This window comes from Lytechinus variegatus, chromosome 1 (genome assembly GCF_018143015.1).
Source record: "Lytechinus variegatus isolate NC3 chromosome 1, Lvar_3.0, whole genome shotgun sequence".
Lineage (NCBI taxonomy): Eukaryota > Metazoa > Echinodermata > Echinoidea > Temnopleuroida > Toxopneustidae > Lytechinus > Lytechinus variegatus.
Genome location: NC_054740.1, coordinates 60,486,137 through 60,507,012, shown reverse-complemented (window position 1 = coordinate 60,507,012; position 20,876 = coordinate 60,486,137). Strand labels below are relative to the sequence as shown.

At 37.0% G+C, this 20,876-nt stretch overlaps 1 protein-coding gene across 2 annotated transcripts in view; it reads right to left on the bottom strand.

The window, feature by feature from the left end:
• Positions 1-3,736: 3,736 nt before the first annotated feature.
• The window catches only part of LOC121418636 (potassium voltage-gated channel subfamily KQT member 4-like), a 30,439-nt gene continuing 13,299 nt past the window's right edge, over positions 3,737-20,876 (bottom strand). Inside the window, exons 3-10 of one of the 2 annotated variants that reach the window (XM_041612614.1) lie at positions 16,773-16,948; positions 15,386-15,514; positions 14,162-14,272; positions 13,487-13,582; positions 12,651-12,745; positions 11,444-11,709; positions 5,236-5,437; positions 3,737-5,032 (exon numbers count right to left, since the gene is read on the bottom strand). In XM_041612614.1, the coding sequence (XP_041468548.1) occupies positions 4,306-5,032; positions 5,236-5,437; positions 11,444-11,709; positions 12,651-12,745; positions 13,487-13,582; positions 14,162-14,272; positions 15,386-15,514; positions 16,773-16,948 (1,802 nt within the window). In that variant the 3' untranslated portion in view covers positions 3,737-4,305. The remainder of the gene's footprint in view (positions 5,033-5,235; positions 5,438-11,443; positions 11,710-12,650; positions 12,746-13,486; positions 13,583-14,161; positions 14,273-15,385; positions 15,515-16,772; positions 16,949-20,876) is intronic. The other variant, XM_041612622.1, reaches the window with a different exon arrangement.

Below are 20,876 nucleotides of genomic sequence, written 5' to 3'. Positions count from 1 at the left end.
TAAATAACAGAAAATGGTCAAGAAATAACAAAGTTCTAGTCATTTGAAATAAGGCTTGAATTTCAATAATTTTATAAAATGAAGAGGTTCTCCAGGATGGCTTTCAAACTCTCAACACTCCGTTTTGTTGACGATCAGCCATGCATTAAATCTTTTGTTCACCATGCGAAAGCTTCTGTGGGGAAACCGGTGAAAACACGTTTATCTCATGAAATTACGGAAATACAAGCCTTATTTCAAATGACCAGAACTTTTTCATTTCTTGACAATTTTCTGTAATTGAGGTACCAAATTAAAGAGCAGATATTGAACTTTTCAGAAATGTGGTTTTCTTTTTGAAACCCAGATACCCCTCGATAAATGAGTTTTTGGTATCCTTTCTTCAAATTGTTTTTGCTCACTCATGCGTGAATAAGAAATAAGCTAAGTAATATCAGATGAAAGAGGTGATTCTAAGCTTTAAATTGGTATGTCATTTATTTATTCTATTTATGATTAAGTTATGATAAATGGTCGCTAAATCTCAGTTTCGTTTATTCTGGGACGCACTGTATATTGATTTTTTTAAATTCACCAGTATCCTAGCAATAAAATGTGCATAACTCATTGGAATATTAAATCAAATTACAGTGCCATGGTCACGTTTCAAAATATTCAAGCCCAAACGATTGGTCATCCACCATCTAACTGTAGTTTATGAAAATTAAGACACCGGAAGTAGCACCTTCATCTCTGTAACACCTGCTTTGCCCTCCTATTTAAACAACACACAAATATCAACTCAAAACACATTGCATATATGAGGAATATTGATGTATTTTTATTCACAGGAAAAATCTGCATAGGAATATTGTCAAATATGATCACATTGTCAAGCATTCTCATTTTTATTTAACATAAACGTACAAGCCAATCTCAACCGAAAAAAGCCATTATCACTCCCAAAACCCATATATATTAACTCTAAACCTAATTTCTTAGTAAGAAAATGTTATATATAGCATTTTCATATTTACAGATAACCACTATATAACAGGTAATTGTACATTACTTTTTTCATATTTTTGTTAACATACAAAAGGAACACGATAAGCCCTGTAGAAGCTAATTTCAATATATTTTGGCAATATGTTTTTTTTTCTGCTAGTTAATATTTTTTTATAAAAAGAGGCTATTTACAAGGCAAAATCTTACATGGTTTAAAGCTCTTTAGAAAGATTCCCCACAGTATATAGAGTAGTCTTACTATCAGCCTCCATATTTGTATAATATGAATCATTAAATTTTAACCAATATCAATCTATTTCTATATTAAAGTAATGGAAAGTACATGAATTGTTCTTTTGTTTACATAACATGAATTCAACAAACATGAAAGAAAATAATTTCACAAAGTCCAACAAAATACAATACTATGCTTCATTTCAGTTTTGTTCTAAATTACTGAATATGCCATGCCAGAGTTGCCATTTCATAAAGACTTGATATTGCAAGGAGATACAACAGTTATGATAACACATGCCCAATTTCTATCAGAAGTTTACCCACCTGCCAATTAGAGAGAAGGATTTCAGTAGCTTTTAACTGTTATTATTATTACAAGTTTTATGAAACAGGGTCCCATTTCATGAAGACTCGTTATAGTAACAGATTCAGAGATTTTATAGCTAGTTCAATATCAGCCTATGAAAGTCAATGATTTTTAATTGTTATAACAAGTTTTCCGCGATGGGTCCCAGTGCCCTGAAAAGTAGACATCAACTTTCATTGAAGGAATGCTTTACAAAAAAAAGGATACTTAATTCATTTTTAGAACAATTTTGTGATAACATCTGTTCTTTGTCAGCAAAAAGACAGTATTCTAAAGATCAGACTGAGAAACAGGATGGAAAACTCCAAAACCACATGGGGGGGGGGGGGCTCAACAGTATGTGTTACCTTCCCCTTCCCTTGTTTTCTTAAAAAAATAATTGGTGCTTATTGAAGTCTGATCACGTCTTCACTCCCAGGGGCAAACTAACCATTGTGTACCTACACCCCTGACCCAACAATTAATTCCCGAAATGAATTTTGAGGACAAACTTTTCAGAGATTCATTTTTATAAAAGGGGCCTTGCTGATCAGATTTTCACAAGTAAAATCAATATTTACAAATGGTCTTAACACATGGTGTTTGGATAAAATGCTATCAAATATAAGCTTTTTCACATATCAATAAATCATTTAACAATTTCCTTTTCTCTGTATTACTTATTGCAGAAAAAGGCCTTAACTGGATAGCCTTAAGTTAGTATATATTACTTCATGGATAACAAAATGCACATGGTTTACATCAATAATTGAAGATGGCAATTTAAAAACAAGATTACATGATTCAAAAAGCAGCAAAATCATCTAAGCATAAAACTTTAAACAAACAGACAATATACATTTAACAACAAAGAGTTAGAAATAAGTACAAGTATTGAATGATGTAACTGAGATGCATGTATATTTCCAACAAAATATGCTACAATGTAAGATAGAGAATGCTTTATCTTGTTGAAATGCTGACTTATTTTGTTATTAATAATGCTTAAAAGGTAATCATTGAAAATTAATGGAATGCCAGAAACAGGCATCAAATCAAACATAAATTAACCCATTGACCACTGAAATTTGGAATTCCCATAGGCTTTATACAGGGATCTCCCAGTTCCAGTAGGTAAGGGAAAAATTGCAATTTTATCAATATTAAATCTGCCCACACAGTGTATTTTGGTCTTCCATAAGGGATAAAAGAAACAGCTATTCAGTATCATGCCAATACATGATTACATACTACAAAGTTCACAACCATGCATCTAGATCTTAAATTGGGATTTAAAGGTGGTAAAATAAAATTTGGGTCAACCTCATCAATTCCATACAAATTGTGCATTTGCTTTAGTCATAAAGATCTAACATATCTTCCAAATTATTGTCCTATCATCAAAGATTTTTTATTGAGTAAAAAAGAAAAAAAAGTTTGTCATGCTGTTTTGCCTCTTTTATGTAATTTTCTTTCCTGGATCTGATTTTTGGATAATATGTTTTGTGAGTTAATGTATACTTCCTCTCCTCAACAACAACAACAACAACAAAATATCTACTGAAATTTCTGGGTGTAAATAAGATGAATGGAACAATTTTTCGGAATGAGCAAAAATGGAAATAATTTTCGTTTATCCTTAGTTGACATCAATGTTTTTCCAAATTGTAGCCCCAAGTTATCTTTTTTGATGAAACTCTTTTCCGAATGTAATTCATAATAATAGCATGTCAGTCAAAAGTATCAGCAGAAACACTTTCATAAGATTCTTCATGATCTGGAAATGGTATATGTTTACAAGGATTGTCAAATGAAGATTTTTGGTACGTGACTGTTTTTGGGTTATAAGCGTAAGTGTATCTAAAAATATATCCTAAAAATGCATTAAGTAAAACAGTAAAAAGTTCTTCTAAAAACACACGATACCTATTTGGCTTGCTAATGCTTTTTCCACACTTCAAAATTTACAGCAAAATGACAAGCCATGAATGCTTTTGGTGTGGAAATTAAGCAAAAATGCATTTAAAAACATAACTATTGTTTGTTTAAAAAGCAGAGTGGTATGAAGAAATTAATCACAGTAAGAGATCCTTCATCTATTTCATTGGGTTGATTTTTCATTTATTAATTATCTAATCAAAATCCATCTAATTTTTTCATTACTGCAATACTTTCTCAGGGAGGAAAGGGGGCATGTGTTAGTAGTCATCAAAATAAACTTTTGAGTCAGGCTTCATACACAGATTTTCTCAATAACTAGAATTGAGTTGATAAATGGAGTTTAAAACTTAAACTGTGACTACCTATCAGGTTGAACACATAATATAGCACCTTTAGGTTCCTAATACCAAGAGGATAACAGACAAATATCACAAGAAACATAAGGACTTCGTGAAAATTCAACTTATGGATTATTCCCAACAGGACACAAGACAAAATATATCCTTCCCTTCCTACACATAGTAAAGTAACATACATGATTAAATCTATCTTTGTTTAACATCAAAACAAGATAGATGCGGGCTTGCATGACACGATGTATTGAAAAGGAAATTAATGTTGGAAAAGAAATTAAAATACATAAGAAAGCAATTAAAGCTCTGTAATCATGAAATATTATTGATAGGGAATAGTAATATAAAGACGATATATAAGTACTGCGCACAATATGTGCCATAAATGTTTTGTTTTAAAAACACTCCACATTATGTAAGCATCAAATACACACACTTTTTTTAGATTCTTGTTTCACTGTCTAAGGCAGAAGAGCTGCCTGTACTGGACAGCCTACTGCTAGCGTACGACACCGTGTCGGGTGAGCGGGGAGGGTTGGTGGATAATGGAATGTCTTGATCGCTGGTAGAAGGATTGCAGACGTCACTCTCCATGTCCTTCTCGCTGGAGTGAGGGCTCCCTTCCGCACGCAGTGTCGAGTCGCTCATGCGGTCGTGGGAGTGGATGGAGGAGTCGTCGCCGCTCTGGTGGACGTCGCTCTGCGAGTGCGACGGCTTCAAGAGTCCCTTGACAACCTTCTCTTCGGCGAGGCTCGGGTGCGAGGACGAGATGGGAAGCTTCTGAATGGTTGCAGTGGTGGCGGTCGGGTCGGCGGGGGATGTCGCCGATGACGTGTCGGAGGATTCGACCCGTTGTGGAATAGCTTCGTTCTGTCTCCGATGGTACGACCCCCAGCCTCTCCTCCTCATAAACCCCCTCGGAGCTGGATCCGATTCTTGGGAATGTTCTCCTTCCTCCTCCTTGCCCCCATCAGCAGCTGACTTGGCGTGTCTCTCTTCACGGTACATCTCAATCAACATATCTAATTTTCTATCAATGAGAGTCACTCTTCTCTCTACTTTCACTACACGCGACAGTAAACTGATATTAGGGTCAAACAATTCGAGATCGCCTGCTCCACGACCTTTCCGTCTCTCCATCCCTGACTTGCCCAAGATTTGGTCTAACCTAGAATTGAATAAAAAAAAATAAGAAGATGCGACACACTCTTTAACATGAATAACATGAACAAATAAACATTGAATCCCATCTGAATGTTATCATTCACCTAAATAGGTATATGTCATTGAAAAAAAAAGTTTTGGTTCTTCCCCCCCCCCACCCACGTTGAAAATCCTGAAAATCCTGAAAATCCTAAGCCTGCCAATTACCTCATCTGTAAGTTCTTAATCCTGGCCAGCATGTCTGCATGACCAGAGGAATATTGCTCAATGACATCTTTGACATCATACGGCCGGAATGCTTCCTTGAATTTCCGTCTCGCCACAAAGTATTTGATCTTGCGTACGGCTCTGATGGCGTTCTTGTGTGCCTCAGTGAGCTTGGTGACACGGACCGGTGGTTCTTCATCATCTGGAAAGGAAGAAACGAGACGTTGACATTGTCACGAAATGGTTAATGAGAGGGTCGTCAACCCACTGCCTACTGGGACCTCGTAGTCTGTTGTTGAGCAAACCCTTTAAAGGACAAGTCAACCCCAACAAAAAGTTGATGAAAATAAAAAGAGAAATTTCATCAAAATCAGAGAATCATAACATTTGAGATTTCTCTTAATTTCACAAAACAGTTGTATTCACATCCTTGTCGGTATGCAAATGAGACTGATGACATCACTCACTCACTATTCCTTTTGTATTTTATTATGTGAAATATGAAATATTCCCATTTGTATAATTCAAACAACAAAAAATAAAAGAAATAGTGAGTGAGGGACATCATCGAGTGTCTCATTTGCATGTCACTGATTTGTGCATATCACTGTTTTGTGAAAAATAAGCAAAACTTTAAAATGTCACAACTTATTTTACATCTGATTTTGATGAAATTTTCAGCATTATGCTAGTTTGACTTTTCTCTATTTATGGAAATCAACATTTTTCTGGGGTGGACTTAACCATTAAGTGGCTTGAATGTGCAGCCTACAATGACTTATGTAGCCAGTTATATATGTGCTAGTCTTGTGTAAAAATCAATTTCATGATAAAAGTTTCAATCAGGGTCTGTGCCTGCAGACTAACTGGAGCGGGGGGAGTACCTGAACCAAGTCCATGGGAACTACAGAATTTAGAAGTAAACTGAAAGAAAGTGCATTACTTCATCGTCAACTAGTGTACAAGAGATAGAAAACATTTTATTGCTGATATGCTTTGATGACAACAATTATAATCCACATTACTGACCCATCACCAAAGTTTTAATACACATCTCTAAAGAAAGTTGAATCTATTATCGATAATGAAAAAAAGTAGTTATAGTTCCATTGCATAATTGCCATTCTCATTTGCATAAAAACTAAAGGGCCAACTATGCATATTTCACTGTTTAAATAAACATTGCAAAACTGCTGATCGCATGACTTTTATAAAAAGTTGACATTTTGGTGGAGTTCCATTTTAAACAGTGCATCTCAACCTCATATATCCTAAAGTCCATTCTGACTTTTTATAAATATTTTAAGGCCCACCCTCATTCTTATTTCCTTTTTAGTGAGGCCCAACTCACAGAATGTTGATGAAAGATAATGTCATTAAAATCAAATATGGCAGATGAAAATAAAACAATTATTACCTCAAAGGTCTATGCATTTCCAACACAGCAATTTATACTGTTACCTGCCCCCAATTTAACTTTAACCCCCCCCCCCCCAAAAAAAAAAAATGTTATCTGAAATGTGCCATCTTGATGACTTATCTCATGAATGAGCATTCATTGTGAAAAACGGGAAATTTCTAAAATTGTCATATTTTTGTTTCATAAGAAGCAGCAGTAAGTTTTCTTTAAAACTTTGTACAATTTTACGAAAACAATTAGACATGGATAAATTGGGTAAATCATGAATCTCATGACAAATAGAGAATTCAAAAAGGAAAAAAAAAATGTTCTTGTATTTTGAACAAAGTTCGGGGTTATAACCCCCATTTACTATTTTTTCACCGGGTCTGTATTCCCAAAACCAGAACATGTCTCCATGTAGTTATCAAATAATTACCTGGACATCAGTAGTGGTAGGCGGGGTAAGATGAGATTTTTTTTTTTTGGTGCTTTTTGCATGTTAGATCTGAATTTCATCTTGTACAAATAAGTACCTTGCCTTACAGTTTAATTCTTGGGACACATTTTATACCATTTAACATTCTATCCCCACACTGAAAGTCACCATCATTTTTGAAAAAAAATATGTCAAATGGCTCAACTTACCCCACCCATTGGGTAAGTTGAGCAACCTTCTGGGTTAAATTGAGCAAAAATTATGTGCAAAAGGTATGGGACAAGAACCGGCATTACAATTTTTTATTCAAAGTCTTTTCTCTTGCTAATTCTCAATAAATACTAACATCCTCTAAAAGTAAAATAACTGTACTGTGACTTTGGTCTTTTCTGCCTACATATCAAAGACTTTTTTAGGTTTTGTTTTATATACATTACCATATGAATTACTATTGCTCAACTTGCCCCATGTTGGCTGGCTCAATCTACCCCAGTCCGAAATTAGTGTGATATTTTCACAACCACATTTCTCATGCATCCATCATGTAAAAGACTTTGACGAGAATGAGGATCCATACCTGGACTAACGATACTGTCCTTATGCCCTATTATATTCAAAGATGTGTGTGGGTACAAAGCACTTATATATTTCACACCCTTTTTTTTACCTTTTTGACTGAAATTAGTATTTTTCCCTCTGAAAAATTATTTTTTGTTTCAACAATGAAAACAATGTGGTGGGGTTATGCAATGGGCACCACTACAATGTCTGACTCATTTATTATCGGTCTGGGGGTGGCGGCTCAACTTACCCCACCTTCTCCTACAAGATTGGGTAATTTCTAGAGTTCTGATTTTAAAAATATTGAACCTTTTTCAGTCCGGGGGTCCATTGCAGAAAGAGTTGCGTTTCAACAAAATTAAAAAAAAAACAATCACAAGTCCCAGATGTGCGTTGTTGATTGGTTGAAAATCAAGTTGCAATGATTGCAACTCTTTCTGCAACAGGCCCCAGGCCAACAAACAGCCAGTTGATAGGGCGTTGCCCTTAATTCTCTTCCCATGATTGAAGTAGAATACTTAAGATCGAGACTTAAAGCAAATATTTCTTGCCACTTGTATGTAAAACTCTGGCAAGCCGTAAGATGATTTTTTTTAAATCTATGCATATCAAATCAGATTTTTTTTCTCAACCAAAGAATGACAAAATGACATACTAGTAGTACAATTGAAGAAATGAATCAAAACTATTGACTTCAAGCTGACTAAACATTGCAGATATTTATTTCAATTTGTTTCACACTTACCAACATGGAGGTTTATTTTAAAACTAAAAAAGCAAAATGGAGATAAACAGCAAAGATGGTGATATAATTTTGGGGAAAAAAATGTTTTGAAAATACAAGTGGATGGATGAGAATAAATATGCGTCTTTCTGCACTGCAAATGTTAATTATCAAAAGAGCAATCCAAAATTAGATGAAAGAGCCAGTTTTTAGAAAAAATAAGCTTGGGACTAGGTCAAGTTTTAGCATGCATTAGAAAAAAAACAGCAAATCAGAATTAGTTGAGTTATTTTGTGGGGCTCGAATCTTTAACAAATATATATTTACATATATATATATATATATATTACATACATATATTTGATATAGGCAACAGAAAAAAGAAGTGCATGTAAGATTTAAAAAAATATATATATAAAGGCTGTTGAGCCCAAAAGTTGTAAAATGAATTTGAACTCCAGTGCCCAACTATTGAGAAGAGAAAAAAAATGAGGCATATCGGAAAAGTACCAAATGCTAATACCAAACAGATAATCTCAAATTTCATCACACTTTCACCATAAATACAAAAATATCTATATAAGAAATAGAGATACACAATTTTTACTCCGATCTATTTCATTTTTCATATCAGCTTCCGATCGCGCACCTCTTCCAATGTGAAATATTTTAGTCACTTGAAAATGGTATTGGATCCTGGCATTGTATTACCAAACATGGATTTTCTGTGGGGAAAGTTGACAAATTAACAAAGTCACAGATTGACTATTTATACTATACTTTGTGGAAATAAAAACTTTTTAGGTTTTTTTTTAATCCTCTTTCATCATCTTTCTTTATAAATTCCTTTTGGAAGGAAGATGCATATTTCTAAGTCTATCCAATGATTTTCTGATGCATAAATCAGGGTTCCCAGCTTTTCAAGAAAACAAAATTCCCTGGTGAGGTTAAAAAATTCCCTGATAATTCTTTAAACCTATTCCAAGTTTTGCATGTTTTCAAAGTTGTTGCAGTGAATTAAAAGTATTTACAGTATGAAAACAATTATGTAAAACTAATTAGTAACACCACAACCAGTCATTCAATGGATGTTATTATGATATGCAACAAAATATAACAGAGTCTGACTGACTACAGTGCTTTCGACTTTTGGGCTGATCAAAATTCCTTGATTTTTCCCTTATTTGATGCATTTTCCCCTGATATGAGGTATCTCTTTATCGAATTCCTTGATTTTCCCTGACTGGAAAAACTAAAATTTTCCTAATGGGCTGGCAACCCTGATAAATGCACATGTTTAGTACATGTAATTCAAGACGTCAATACAATAACTCACTACAGATACTTGTAGAAAAGCTTCAGGATTATCAATATACAATCAAACATCAGTCAGAAATGAGCTGCTACTTTAAAAATTCTGATTTGAGATTACATCAAAACAAAAATTGGACAGAACATGATATGAATCAAAACTAACACACTGAAGGATCAAGAGATTGATGTTTACTTCTGTAAACGTAAAATATCAAAACTCCACATCACAAACAAAAGAATCAGATAACATTAGTGCAAAAAGAGAAGTTTAAATCACTCTAGGGAAAAAGTAAGGCAAAATTAATTAGTACAAAAATGGTTTATTATTACAACACATATATTCAAACATGGATGTACATAATGGTTTAAAATGGCAGCATATTAAAAGAAAAATTAGTTGAAAAAGTCAGATCTGCATTAGAAAACAATCTCATAATTGTTTAAATTATCTTCCTTTTAGTTCTAATTTATTTTGTATTTCAATTTTTTTTTCAATTAAATACAGAAAAATAACCATGGGCAACTCTCAAATAAAAAGATATGATCTCAACAGATCTAGAAATATCGTATCTCAGGAAATTGATTTTTTTTCAAATGTTTTTCATACATCAATGATATGATGGTTTGATATCTTCACTACTTATACTTAATGGCCACAATGAAAGTATGGATCAATATCATAATAAGAAATGAAACAAAGTTATTTGTCTACTGTTTACTTTAACTATCCACCTTTATTTAAGATCTTATCAATTGGAAACAAAAAGAACATTTTTGCCTTTGTAAAAATATGAAATGGCACACATATTTCTATTCCTGTGCATATTGTTCATTATGGTGTAATTAGAAACGTGACATATGTTTGATGATCAAATATAAACCCTGTGCATTTCCATGGTATATGGAGACCACATTATAAAATTTTCAGTTCTAAATTCCCCAGATTAAAATTCAATAAAAAAAATTGTCATTGGACACGAGTTCAAAATCAAATCAAAATTGACTTGAAACTATAGGAAGTGTAATTAAACTCTCACTGTGTATTCATCTCAAGAATTAATAATCCAGAAAATGCAACTTGCCAAAAGTCTGTGCCATGTCTTTTAGCAGCAATCCCAGGGGGGGGGGGGGCAATTCTATTGATGAGTGGATACCATGTGCGACCCTCAAAACACGTAAAGAGGATCTCTTTTTCAAGATATGGGCACGTAATGTAATAAGGGTATCAAAACAAAGGTATATATTTACCTAGGAAAACTAAGTGTTTATGGTCCAATTTGCGAGGGTATAAAAAGACTAAAATACTTTACAAAGGGTGTACTTTTTACCCCAACACAACGTGTTTAGTGTCCGATTTGAGCAAGGAGTGTGGGGTGGTACTACAGTAAAGGTAAAGCTGAAGTCCGTGATCACTCCTGTGACTTAACAATTAAGATATTGTTGTACTTGTTTAGGGGGTCGATTCAGGGAATACTTATCCAGGGTACCGTTTTGTTTCCAATATTTGAAGGGTAGGTACGTTTCACACGCTAATACGTGTTAAGGGGTGCATTTTCAGAATATGGAAAATACGTGTTCAGGGGCTTTTCAAAACAGTCCCCATTGTTTTGTCTACAGTGACTGGGATGATCTGTAATGAAAAGTTTGCTTGCTGCAGAATACCTGCGGAAAGACACAGCTCTGGACTTATGATAAGGTGCTTAAATTTAGAGCCTAATGCAGATTTGACTCTCAAGAGAAGGAAAGATAGATAGAGAGAACAGCCAAACACCTTTGCCATGATGATGATGATGAGAGTGGCGGAAACTTCTAATGGATCTCATGGAGTCCTGCTCACCAAAGAGACCACCATGGCTGCCGTTACTCAGCCTGACACTCAGCATGGTCTTCTTCTCGTCGTGGTCCCCGTCCTCCAGGTCCCGTTCCGAGCTGATCGACTTCTTGAGACGCTCGCTGGTGCGGTGCATCATGGGACTGTTGGCCGTGTTGTTGTTGCGTTTCATGGAAAGTCGGGAGATGAAGTTATTGGACCTGAAGCTTTGAGAGGTTTAAAAACGCACAATTTTGTTGAGTAAATGGTCACATTTCACATTTGGTACTTTTGAAAGGTGTGTTTATCTTACAAAAATTTAAGCATGCTGCAAGCTAGTAACTAGCAAGTCAAAAGCTATATAAGCAATCACATTTTTTCAAATATCACATTTCCATTTTGAAACTGCAGACTTTACAGGGGAAAATTTTAATAACCTAGCCACCATTTTTGGCTTGCCTTGCCAGTTGCTAACTTTTAGAATGCTTGTAATAATTTTAACAGGAACTAGGATATTAAAAAGCAAATGCTTGCACTAACTATTACCACTAACTTTTTTCTAGTTTTGAATTCATGTCTGTGTTTGGAATTTGTATCGTACCATACTATATGTTAGTATATCCTACAAAATAAAGTAAATCATTCATTTTTGGTCACAAATTTTATGAGGATAAAAATGGGGATGGGCAGAGTATTCCTATTTGAATTGCTTAATGAATTCTTAGGGGGTGTTAAAAGAAATTTTGTATATATTAACTTTCCATATGCAACATTCATAGGACCATCTCCAACACCTGAGTGAAGGTTAGGAAATTTGTTGATTGATTTCTACAAATAATCAGGTAAATGCCATATCTCTCAAAAGGTGATGTTTCTGCGATGTCTCCGAATCTAGTAATGGAGATGTCTCAAAGATAAAAGTTTCCTTGTTATAACCAAGGAAAGTTCTCTGCGACTTCTCCAGACAGGTGACGAGCACTTTGCTCAACAATCATGGCGATGCGCTGCAATGTTGCAGGGACTACTTGGAGCCTTTGAGGCAACTTCCGCGCAACTGTCTGGCCTTCCTCCCAACTGTCAGGCCAAGTGCTTGTCACCTTGTCTGGAGACATCCAGAGGTGTTTCCCTTGATGGGATAGGGCGTAAAGCAAGAGGAATCAATATTCACCTGCCAGTAGTGGGGCTATGAACAGGTTTAATATGAGGTTTCCAGGTGGCTGTTGAACTAGAGTTTGGATCTGCAGCATAACATCTCCAAAGACACTGAAAAAGGGAAAATGAAGTGTGCATCATGGAGAAATGGTAAATTAAAAGTAATAACAGAATCACGAGAAACCAACTGGTTACAAAATAAACTTGAAATTAACCCAATTGTATAAAGATAAACTGAAGTGTAAACATACACTATGAGATTTATAACATAAGATTACAAAGAAATACTCCATAAACTATTAATCTTGAGTTACAAGGAGGAATAATAGGAAATTTTAATAAATATCTAAATATAGCTGGTCACATTTGGAAGGTGGAAAGAGGGATAAAAATGTTGTTACCAGTGGATTGAACCAGTCTTCTACTAGCTGCGACTATACCAGAAGGCAATTACTGGTTCATGGTAGGGTCAAAAAGATGAAATAGAACACAGATATCTTGGCCTATATTCTGAACCCGGGATTGATTTGACTCTGATCTAAAGTTGTGGCTTAACTATGGATAGGTAATTGTGACAGGTATCTCTTGTAAGTTCAACTTGTCAACTCAATTAACATGACTGGGCATTACTAAACTAGTTCCCTTCATCATCAAGGCACGAGAAAAGAGCAAAGTAAAAATATGAAACATATAACATAACTGCAATTTCTAAATCTTTGACGTTCCAAATTTTTAACACAGAGTGAGACCAAGGCCTAAGATAAACCAGACTTCAGAATTAGGACCATTGGATTTGATTCTGTCTTGGTATCATCTATGGGTATGCAATGCACGATTGACTAGTGAATTCACCTGGATGAGTTGTGCTGCTGGATGTCGTCTCCGAGCAAAGTGCTTCTGGCGTTGTTGCTGCTGGACTTGCAGAGCAAAACCGGAACCAAGAATACCCTACAGATCATGACACAGAGAAAATTGGTTATGTGTTGTTCACACCTAGTACACATTTGTGGGCGCTATCGTGATCTAGTAGTTCTGACTCTTGCCTTTCAAACAGAGGGTCGTGGGTTTGAATCCTAGCCATGGTGTGTTTTCCTTCAGCAAGAAATTTATCCACACTGTGCTGCACTCGACCCAGGTGAGGTGAATGGGTACCTGGCAGGATTAATTCCTTGAATGCTTGAGTGCCTAGGCAGCCCAGCTAAAGCCAGGGTAATACATGTAATAGCAGGACACTTTTTGGAACTGAAGTGGCTACCCTGGGTAAATATACCGCTATCATTATTCATTATAATTATAACATTTCAGTAAAATCATGATTAAGACTGACATGACTATGATACCGTAAGGTGAAAAGCAGTTGGAATTGAACAACTGGAAAGCTGGTGCAGACATAGACTGAAATCTTTAATTTTGGTTATTCCTTGGTAGCGCATCTAACATGAAATTTCTAATAGCCAATTCAAGATCAGAAGGTAATTGAGTTGTAACAGCAAATGGATACCCCGTTACTAGTTTCTACATACTTACCGCAGGCAGAGCGAAAAAGGAAATTCCAATGATTGCAAAGACCGCAGCGGCTAGCTTCCCTGACCAGGAGTTTGGTGTTTTATCCCCATATCCCACTGTTGTCAAGGTTACCTGCATCGAATATACAAAGGTATTTTTTCTGTGAGGCATTTTATGTATTTCTGCTATTTTTATTTAAACAATATTGTAGTTTGTAGTTGTAAATAAACTTAACCCTATCTAGGCCGGGGTATTTTGGGAGTTCCTATGGCCGGGGGGGGGGGGCCTCCCAGGCCCCCCCTAAGATCTCGGCCGTCGACCGCGCGATCGCGCCGAAAATTGGCACGCGGGTTGCCTGGGACATAATCTACAAGATTGTATAGTAATTTATTTCATGCGAATCGCTATTAAGTGATTATGCTAATTTATTCGTAATTAGTATGCGAAATCATACTTTTTCCTCTAACTCCCTAAACAAAGCTCCAAATGTACTAATTTTTGGTATAGAAACTCTTTGTGGTGTCCTTAGCAAGTGTACATGAAAAAATTGTGATATCAAATCATTTTCTTATGTATTATATTGTTTTTTGCAATTTCTTATGTATTTCTTTGTTTTTTTTACCTTTTGTTTTACATTGTTTTTTCAATGAAATTTGTTGGGGACTCTTCTGTGATCATAAAAAGCATAAAATGAATACATTCAGACTAGCAAAACTAAAAATAATCATACATTTATGAATTTTGGTTGAAAACACAATTTGCATTGACTTTGTACACGAAATCACGTTTTTGAGCCATTTTCGGTCTGACATGCACTTACACAATGTTGCGTAATTTCGGAACCACATACCCGGGTGATGCAAAATTGGTCTCAAAAGTTGCGCAAGACTTGAAAGTAAAAAGTCGGCGAGTGGCGCGGTCAAAAAATTTCGCACTGGGCCTCCGAGGCCCCCCCCCCCCCGGCCTAGATAGGGTTAAAAGAAATTTTACCACAGCCATGATAGAATTTCCCTTTTCAAAACAACTTTTTAATATCAGTTGAATTAGGCTTTACATATCCATTCTGTCTTAGCATTCCATAATCACTCTTTACTAGTGGCATATAATATACTTATAATAAAATGGTCATACAGAGAATTTATTACCCTCTTAATCACTCAATAAGATATACTTGATGGATTAACAATAACAATTCTCTAGGAAATAAACAAAGGAGGACCAACAAGGGATAACTGAGGTACTCACCAGACCATACCACATGGCATCAGGTAGAGTCTTATAATCATCATCGGGACTACCATGCTCCAATGTAAACACTAAGAAAGACACTGAAATTAGGGCCAGGAAACCAATATACCATGTTGTCAGCAACTCCTGTAAAAATGATGAAAAAAATTCTTCAGGCAAGGAATATCAAAATTAAGTCAAATATAGAGGGAAATTGGAATTGAAGGTCGGCTCAATCATCACTGTATTTATGAAAAGCCATGTAAACCACAAGGTGCATCCCATAAATCTGAAACAAAAAATTATTGCTATTTCACCATAAGTTAATCACAATGGGTCAGACGTGTTATAAAGCTGTTCTCAAATGCTTGAATTCACGAATGACTGGAACATGTCACATGATACGTCAGCTGCATGGGCATACATCATTTACCACAAGAAATGGTCAACGGGTTTAATATGAAGCAACCATCTAGAACAATAATGAACTTTTTCCTAAGTCCACCCCCCCCCATTTTTCTCTTGCTTCACCTAGCGAACTGCTCAAGCCATGATAAATTGAGAGCATTACAATTTTCCATTTGAACAAGGAAACAGAGAAATTATTACAGCAGGAAGGTCCCACCAGGACCCCGTCTTACAAAGAGTGACGATGGATCCGATCAACCGTAACTCTATGGAAATCCATCAGTGTCATAATTTTTTTCTACAGGAAATTTGCAAAATGTCCTTTGTAAACAAAGGGAAACACACTGAATTGTCAAGAAATCAATGAATTTATGAATCTACATCACATCTGGAAAATATTTTGAACAAACAAGCATTTTAGATGTTAACCTTGCTGGCTTTCCATAGTTGCAAAGATCGGATCGATCACAATCCTTTCTAAAAACGGGCCCTGGATGTCTGTTTTACATGCATGTACTTAATGGAGTTGTTCAATCATAATAGAGGCATAATATACATTTGAAAAGCTTAGATGGATATCCCTCTCCAATTTGATGACACATATGCATGCTTTGTGTGGGGGTCAATAAACAAGACAGGTGGGTGTTTCATCAAGCTGTTTGTAAATTAAGAGCGATTTTAAGAACGACTGGTATCCTTTCTTACGTGCTAAATAATCACCAACATAATATGGTGAACATCATTTACTTCAAGAAAGGATCACCAGTCGTTCTTAAAGTCACTCTTAACTTACAAACAGCTTGATGAAATGGGCCCCAGGTACCCAAAATTAATTTGGTAGGCGGAATCTGAATTTCAAAGGGAAAATCACATTTTATGAAGATCATTTTTACTACGAGATTTGCCTGATAGTAACGCGGCCTTGCCCCCCCCCCCAAAAAAAAATCAAATTTCTTTAAAAATGCTATTTCAAACTAAACAATTGAGTATATCAGACCTGTCTGTGTGCCCAGACAACAGAGCCTAGAAGTTTCCAGGTGTTGCCACGCCGGTCAACCCGAACCATTCGCAGGATCTGAATAAAGCGAAGACCACGGAATGCTGGCTCGAGGAAGCGACCGTTGCGGCTGCCTATCACAATGATTAGGACTGAAGCTATGACTACAACAATATCTGTGAGAGAAAAAAATAAGAAATTATTATGAATTTATGCTTTCACAATAGAGAGATGAGTAAAGCACTTTCATTTCATTCTTACTCATTATCAATTCATATTTAATCTCTTAGCAAAGGAAAAAGAAAAAAGAGATATAATACAAATATAAAAAATATAGAGAATACCACTGACCTTCAGTGGTATTAATGACAGAGATAGTTAAATGAAACTTCCTATAAAAAGCTTCTCCAGGACTGGTTGGTGGCTTATATAATTTCATGCAAAGCTAGCAATAACAAAAATTAAATAGTTCCAAAGGAATATTAAGGCTCATCATGCAACTACATGATTCAGCTACAATTCATAATTAAAATATTGGAGGAAAAATTTAATATGTATTTGTCAGCTTGTATATGAGTAACTTTAAATCTTGAAATTAGGTTACATAATTAGACACCGTTCTCACTACCTTCCTAATACGGGGTCCACCCGCCAGTCATAAGGACCACTGGTCATAATACCCGCTAGTTATAAGGACCGCTAGTCATAATAGTCATAAGGGTCGCTATTCATAAGGGGCTTTGTTCATAGAGGTCGCAAGTCATAATCAACGATGGGGTTCGCCATTCATAATCAAACAAGAGGGTCGCTAGTCATAATAAAGGAAGAGGGTCGCCAGTCATAAGGAGGAAAAGGGTTCGTTGATCATAAGGGTCGCCATTCATAATAGTGGATGAGGGTCGCCAGTCATAATAGTAGAAGGGGTTCGCCAGTCATAATGGTAGATGAGGGTCGTTAGTCATAATAGTAGATGGGGTTCGCCAGTCATAATAATGGATGAGGGTCGCCAGTCATAATACTAGAAGGGGTTCGCCAGTCATAATGGCAGATGAGGGTCGCTAGTCATAATAGTAGATGGGGTTCGCCAGTCATAATAATAGATGAGGGTCGCCAGTCATAATATTAGAAGGGGTTCGCCAGTCATAATGGCAGATGAGGGTCGCTAGTCATAATAGTAGATGGGGTTCGCCAGTCATAATAGTGGATGAGGGTCGCTATTCATAATAGTAGAAAGGGTTCGCTAGTCATAATAATGGATGAGGGTCGCCAGTCATAATATTAAAAGGGGTTCGCCAGTCATAATGGCAGATGAGGGTCGCCAGTCATAATAGTAGAAGGGGTTCGCCAGTCATAATGGTTGATGAGGGTCGCTATTCATAATAGTAGAAAGGGTTCGCCAGTCATAATAATGGATGAGGGTCGCCAGTCATAATAGTAGAAGGGGTTCGCCAGTCATAATGGTAGATGAGGGTCGTTAGTCATAATAGTAGATGGGGTTCGCCAGTCATAATAATGGATGAGGGTCGCCAGTCATAATATTAGAAGGGGTTCGCCAGTCATAATGGCAGATGAGGGTCGCTAGTCATAATAGTAGATGGGGTTCGCCAGTCATAATAATAGATGAGGGTCGCCAGTCATAATATTAGAAGGGGTTCGCCAGTCATAATGGCTGATGAGGGTCGCTAGTCGTAATAGTAGATGGGGTTCGCAAGTCATAATAATAGATGAGGGTCGCCAGTCATAATATTAGAAGGGGTTCGCCTGACATAATGGCAGATGAGGGTCGCTAGTCATAACAGTAGATGGGGTTCGCCAGTCATAATAGTGGATGAGGGTCGCTGTTCATAATAGTAGAAAGGGTTCGCCAGTCATAATAATGGATGAGGGTCGCCAGTCATAATAGTAAAAGGGGTTCGCCAGTCATAATGGTAGATGAGGGTCGCTCGTCATAATAGTAGCTGGGGTTCGCCAGTCATAATGGTAGATGAGGGTCGCTATTCATAATAGTAGAAAGGGTTCGCCAATCATAATAATGGATGAGGGTCGCCAGTCATAATAGTAGAAGGGGTTCGCCAGTCATAATGGTAGATGAGGGTCGTTAGTCATAATAGTAGATGGGGTTCGCCAGTCATAATAATGGATGAGGGTCGCCAGTCATAATATTAGAAGGGGTTCGCCAGTCATAATGGCAGATGAGGGTCGCTAGTTATAATAGTAGATGGGGTTCGCCAGTCATAATAATAGATGAGGGTCGCCAGTCATAATATTAGAAGGGGTTCGCCAGTCATAATGGCAGATGAGGGTCGCTAGTCATAACAGTAGATGGGGTTCGCCAGTCATAATAATAGATGAGGGTCGCCAGTCATAATATTAGAAGGGGTTCGCCAGTCATAATGGCAGATGAGGGTCGCTAGTCATAACAGTAGATGGGGTTCGCCAGTCATAATAGTGGATGAGGGTCGCTATTCATAATAGTAAAAAAGGGTTCGCCAGTTATAATAATGGATGAGGGTCGCCAGTCATAATATTAAAAGGGGTTCGTTAGTCATAATGGTAGATGAGGGTCGCTATTCATAATAGTAGAAAGGGTTCGCCAGTCATAATAATGGATGAGGGTCGCCAGTCATAATAGTAGAAGGGGTTCGCCAGTCATAATGGTAGATGAGGGTCGTTAGTCATAATAGTAGATGGGGTTCGCCAGTCATAATAATGGATGAGGGTCGCCAGTCATAATATTAGAAGGGGTTCGCCAGTCATAATGGCAGATGAGGGTCGCTAGTCATAATAGTAGATGGGGTTCGCCAGTCATAATAGTGGATGAGGGTCGCTATTCATAATAGTAAAAAAGGGTTCGCCAGTTATAATAATGGATGAGGGTCGCCAGTCATAATATTAAAAGGGGTTCGCTAGTCATAATGGTAGATGAGGGTCGCTATTCATAATAGTAGAAAGGGTTCGCCAGTCATAATAATGGATGAGGGTCGCCAGTCATAATAGTAGAAGGGGTTCGCCAGTCATAATGGTAGATGAGGGTCGTTAGTCATAATAGTAGATGGGGTTCGCCAGTCATAATAATGGATGAGGGTCGCCAGTCATAATATTAGAAGGGGTTCGCCAGTCATAATGGCAGATGAGGGCCGCTAGTCATAATAGTAGATGGGGTTCGCCAGTCATAATAATAGATGAGGGTCGCCAGTCATAATATTAGAAGGGGTTCGCCAGTCATAATGGCAGATGAGGGTCGCTAGTCGTAATAGTAGATGGGGTTCGCAAGTCGTAATAATAGATGAGGGTCGCCAGTCATAATATTAGAAGGGGTTCGCCTGACATAATGGCAGATGAGGGTCGCTAGTCATAATAGTAGATGGGGTTCGCCAGTCATAATAGTGGATGAGGGTCGCTATTCATAATAGTAGAAAGGATTCGCCAGTCATAATAATGGATGAGGGTCGCCAGTCATAATATTAAAAGGGGTTCGCCAGTCATAATGGTAGATGAGGGTCGCTCGTCATAATAGTAGCTGGGGTTCGCCAGTCATAATAATGGATGAGGGTCGCCATTCATAATCAAACAAGAGGGTCGCTAGTCATAATAAAGGAAGAGGGTCGCCAGTCATAAGGAGGAAAAGGGTTCGTTGATCATAAGGGTCGCCATTCATAATAGTGGATGAGGGTCACCAGTCATAATAGTAGAAGGGGTTCGCCAGTCATAATGGTAGATGAGGGTCGCTATTCATAATAGTAGAAATGGTTCGCCAGTCATAATAATGGATGAGGGTCTCTAGTCATAATATTAGAAGGGGTTCGCCAGTCATAATGGCAGATGAGGGTCGCTACTCATAATAGTAGAAGGGGTTCGCCAGTCATAATAGTGGATGAGGGTCGCTATTCATAATAATAGAAAGGGTTCGCCAGTCATAATAATGGATGAGGGTCGCCAGTCATAATATTAGAAGGGGTTCGCCAGTCATAATGGCAGATGAGGGTCGCTAGTCATAATAGTAGAAGGGGTTCGCCAGTCATAATGGTAGATGAGGGTCGTTAGTCATAATAGTAGATGGGGTTCGCCAGTCATAATAATGGATGAGGGTCGCCAGTCATAATA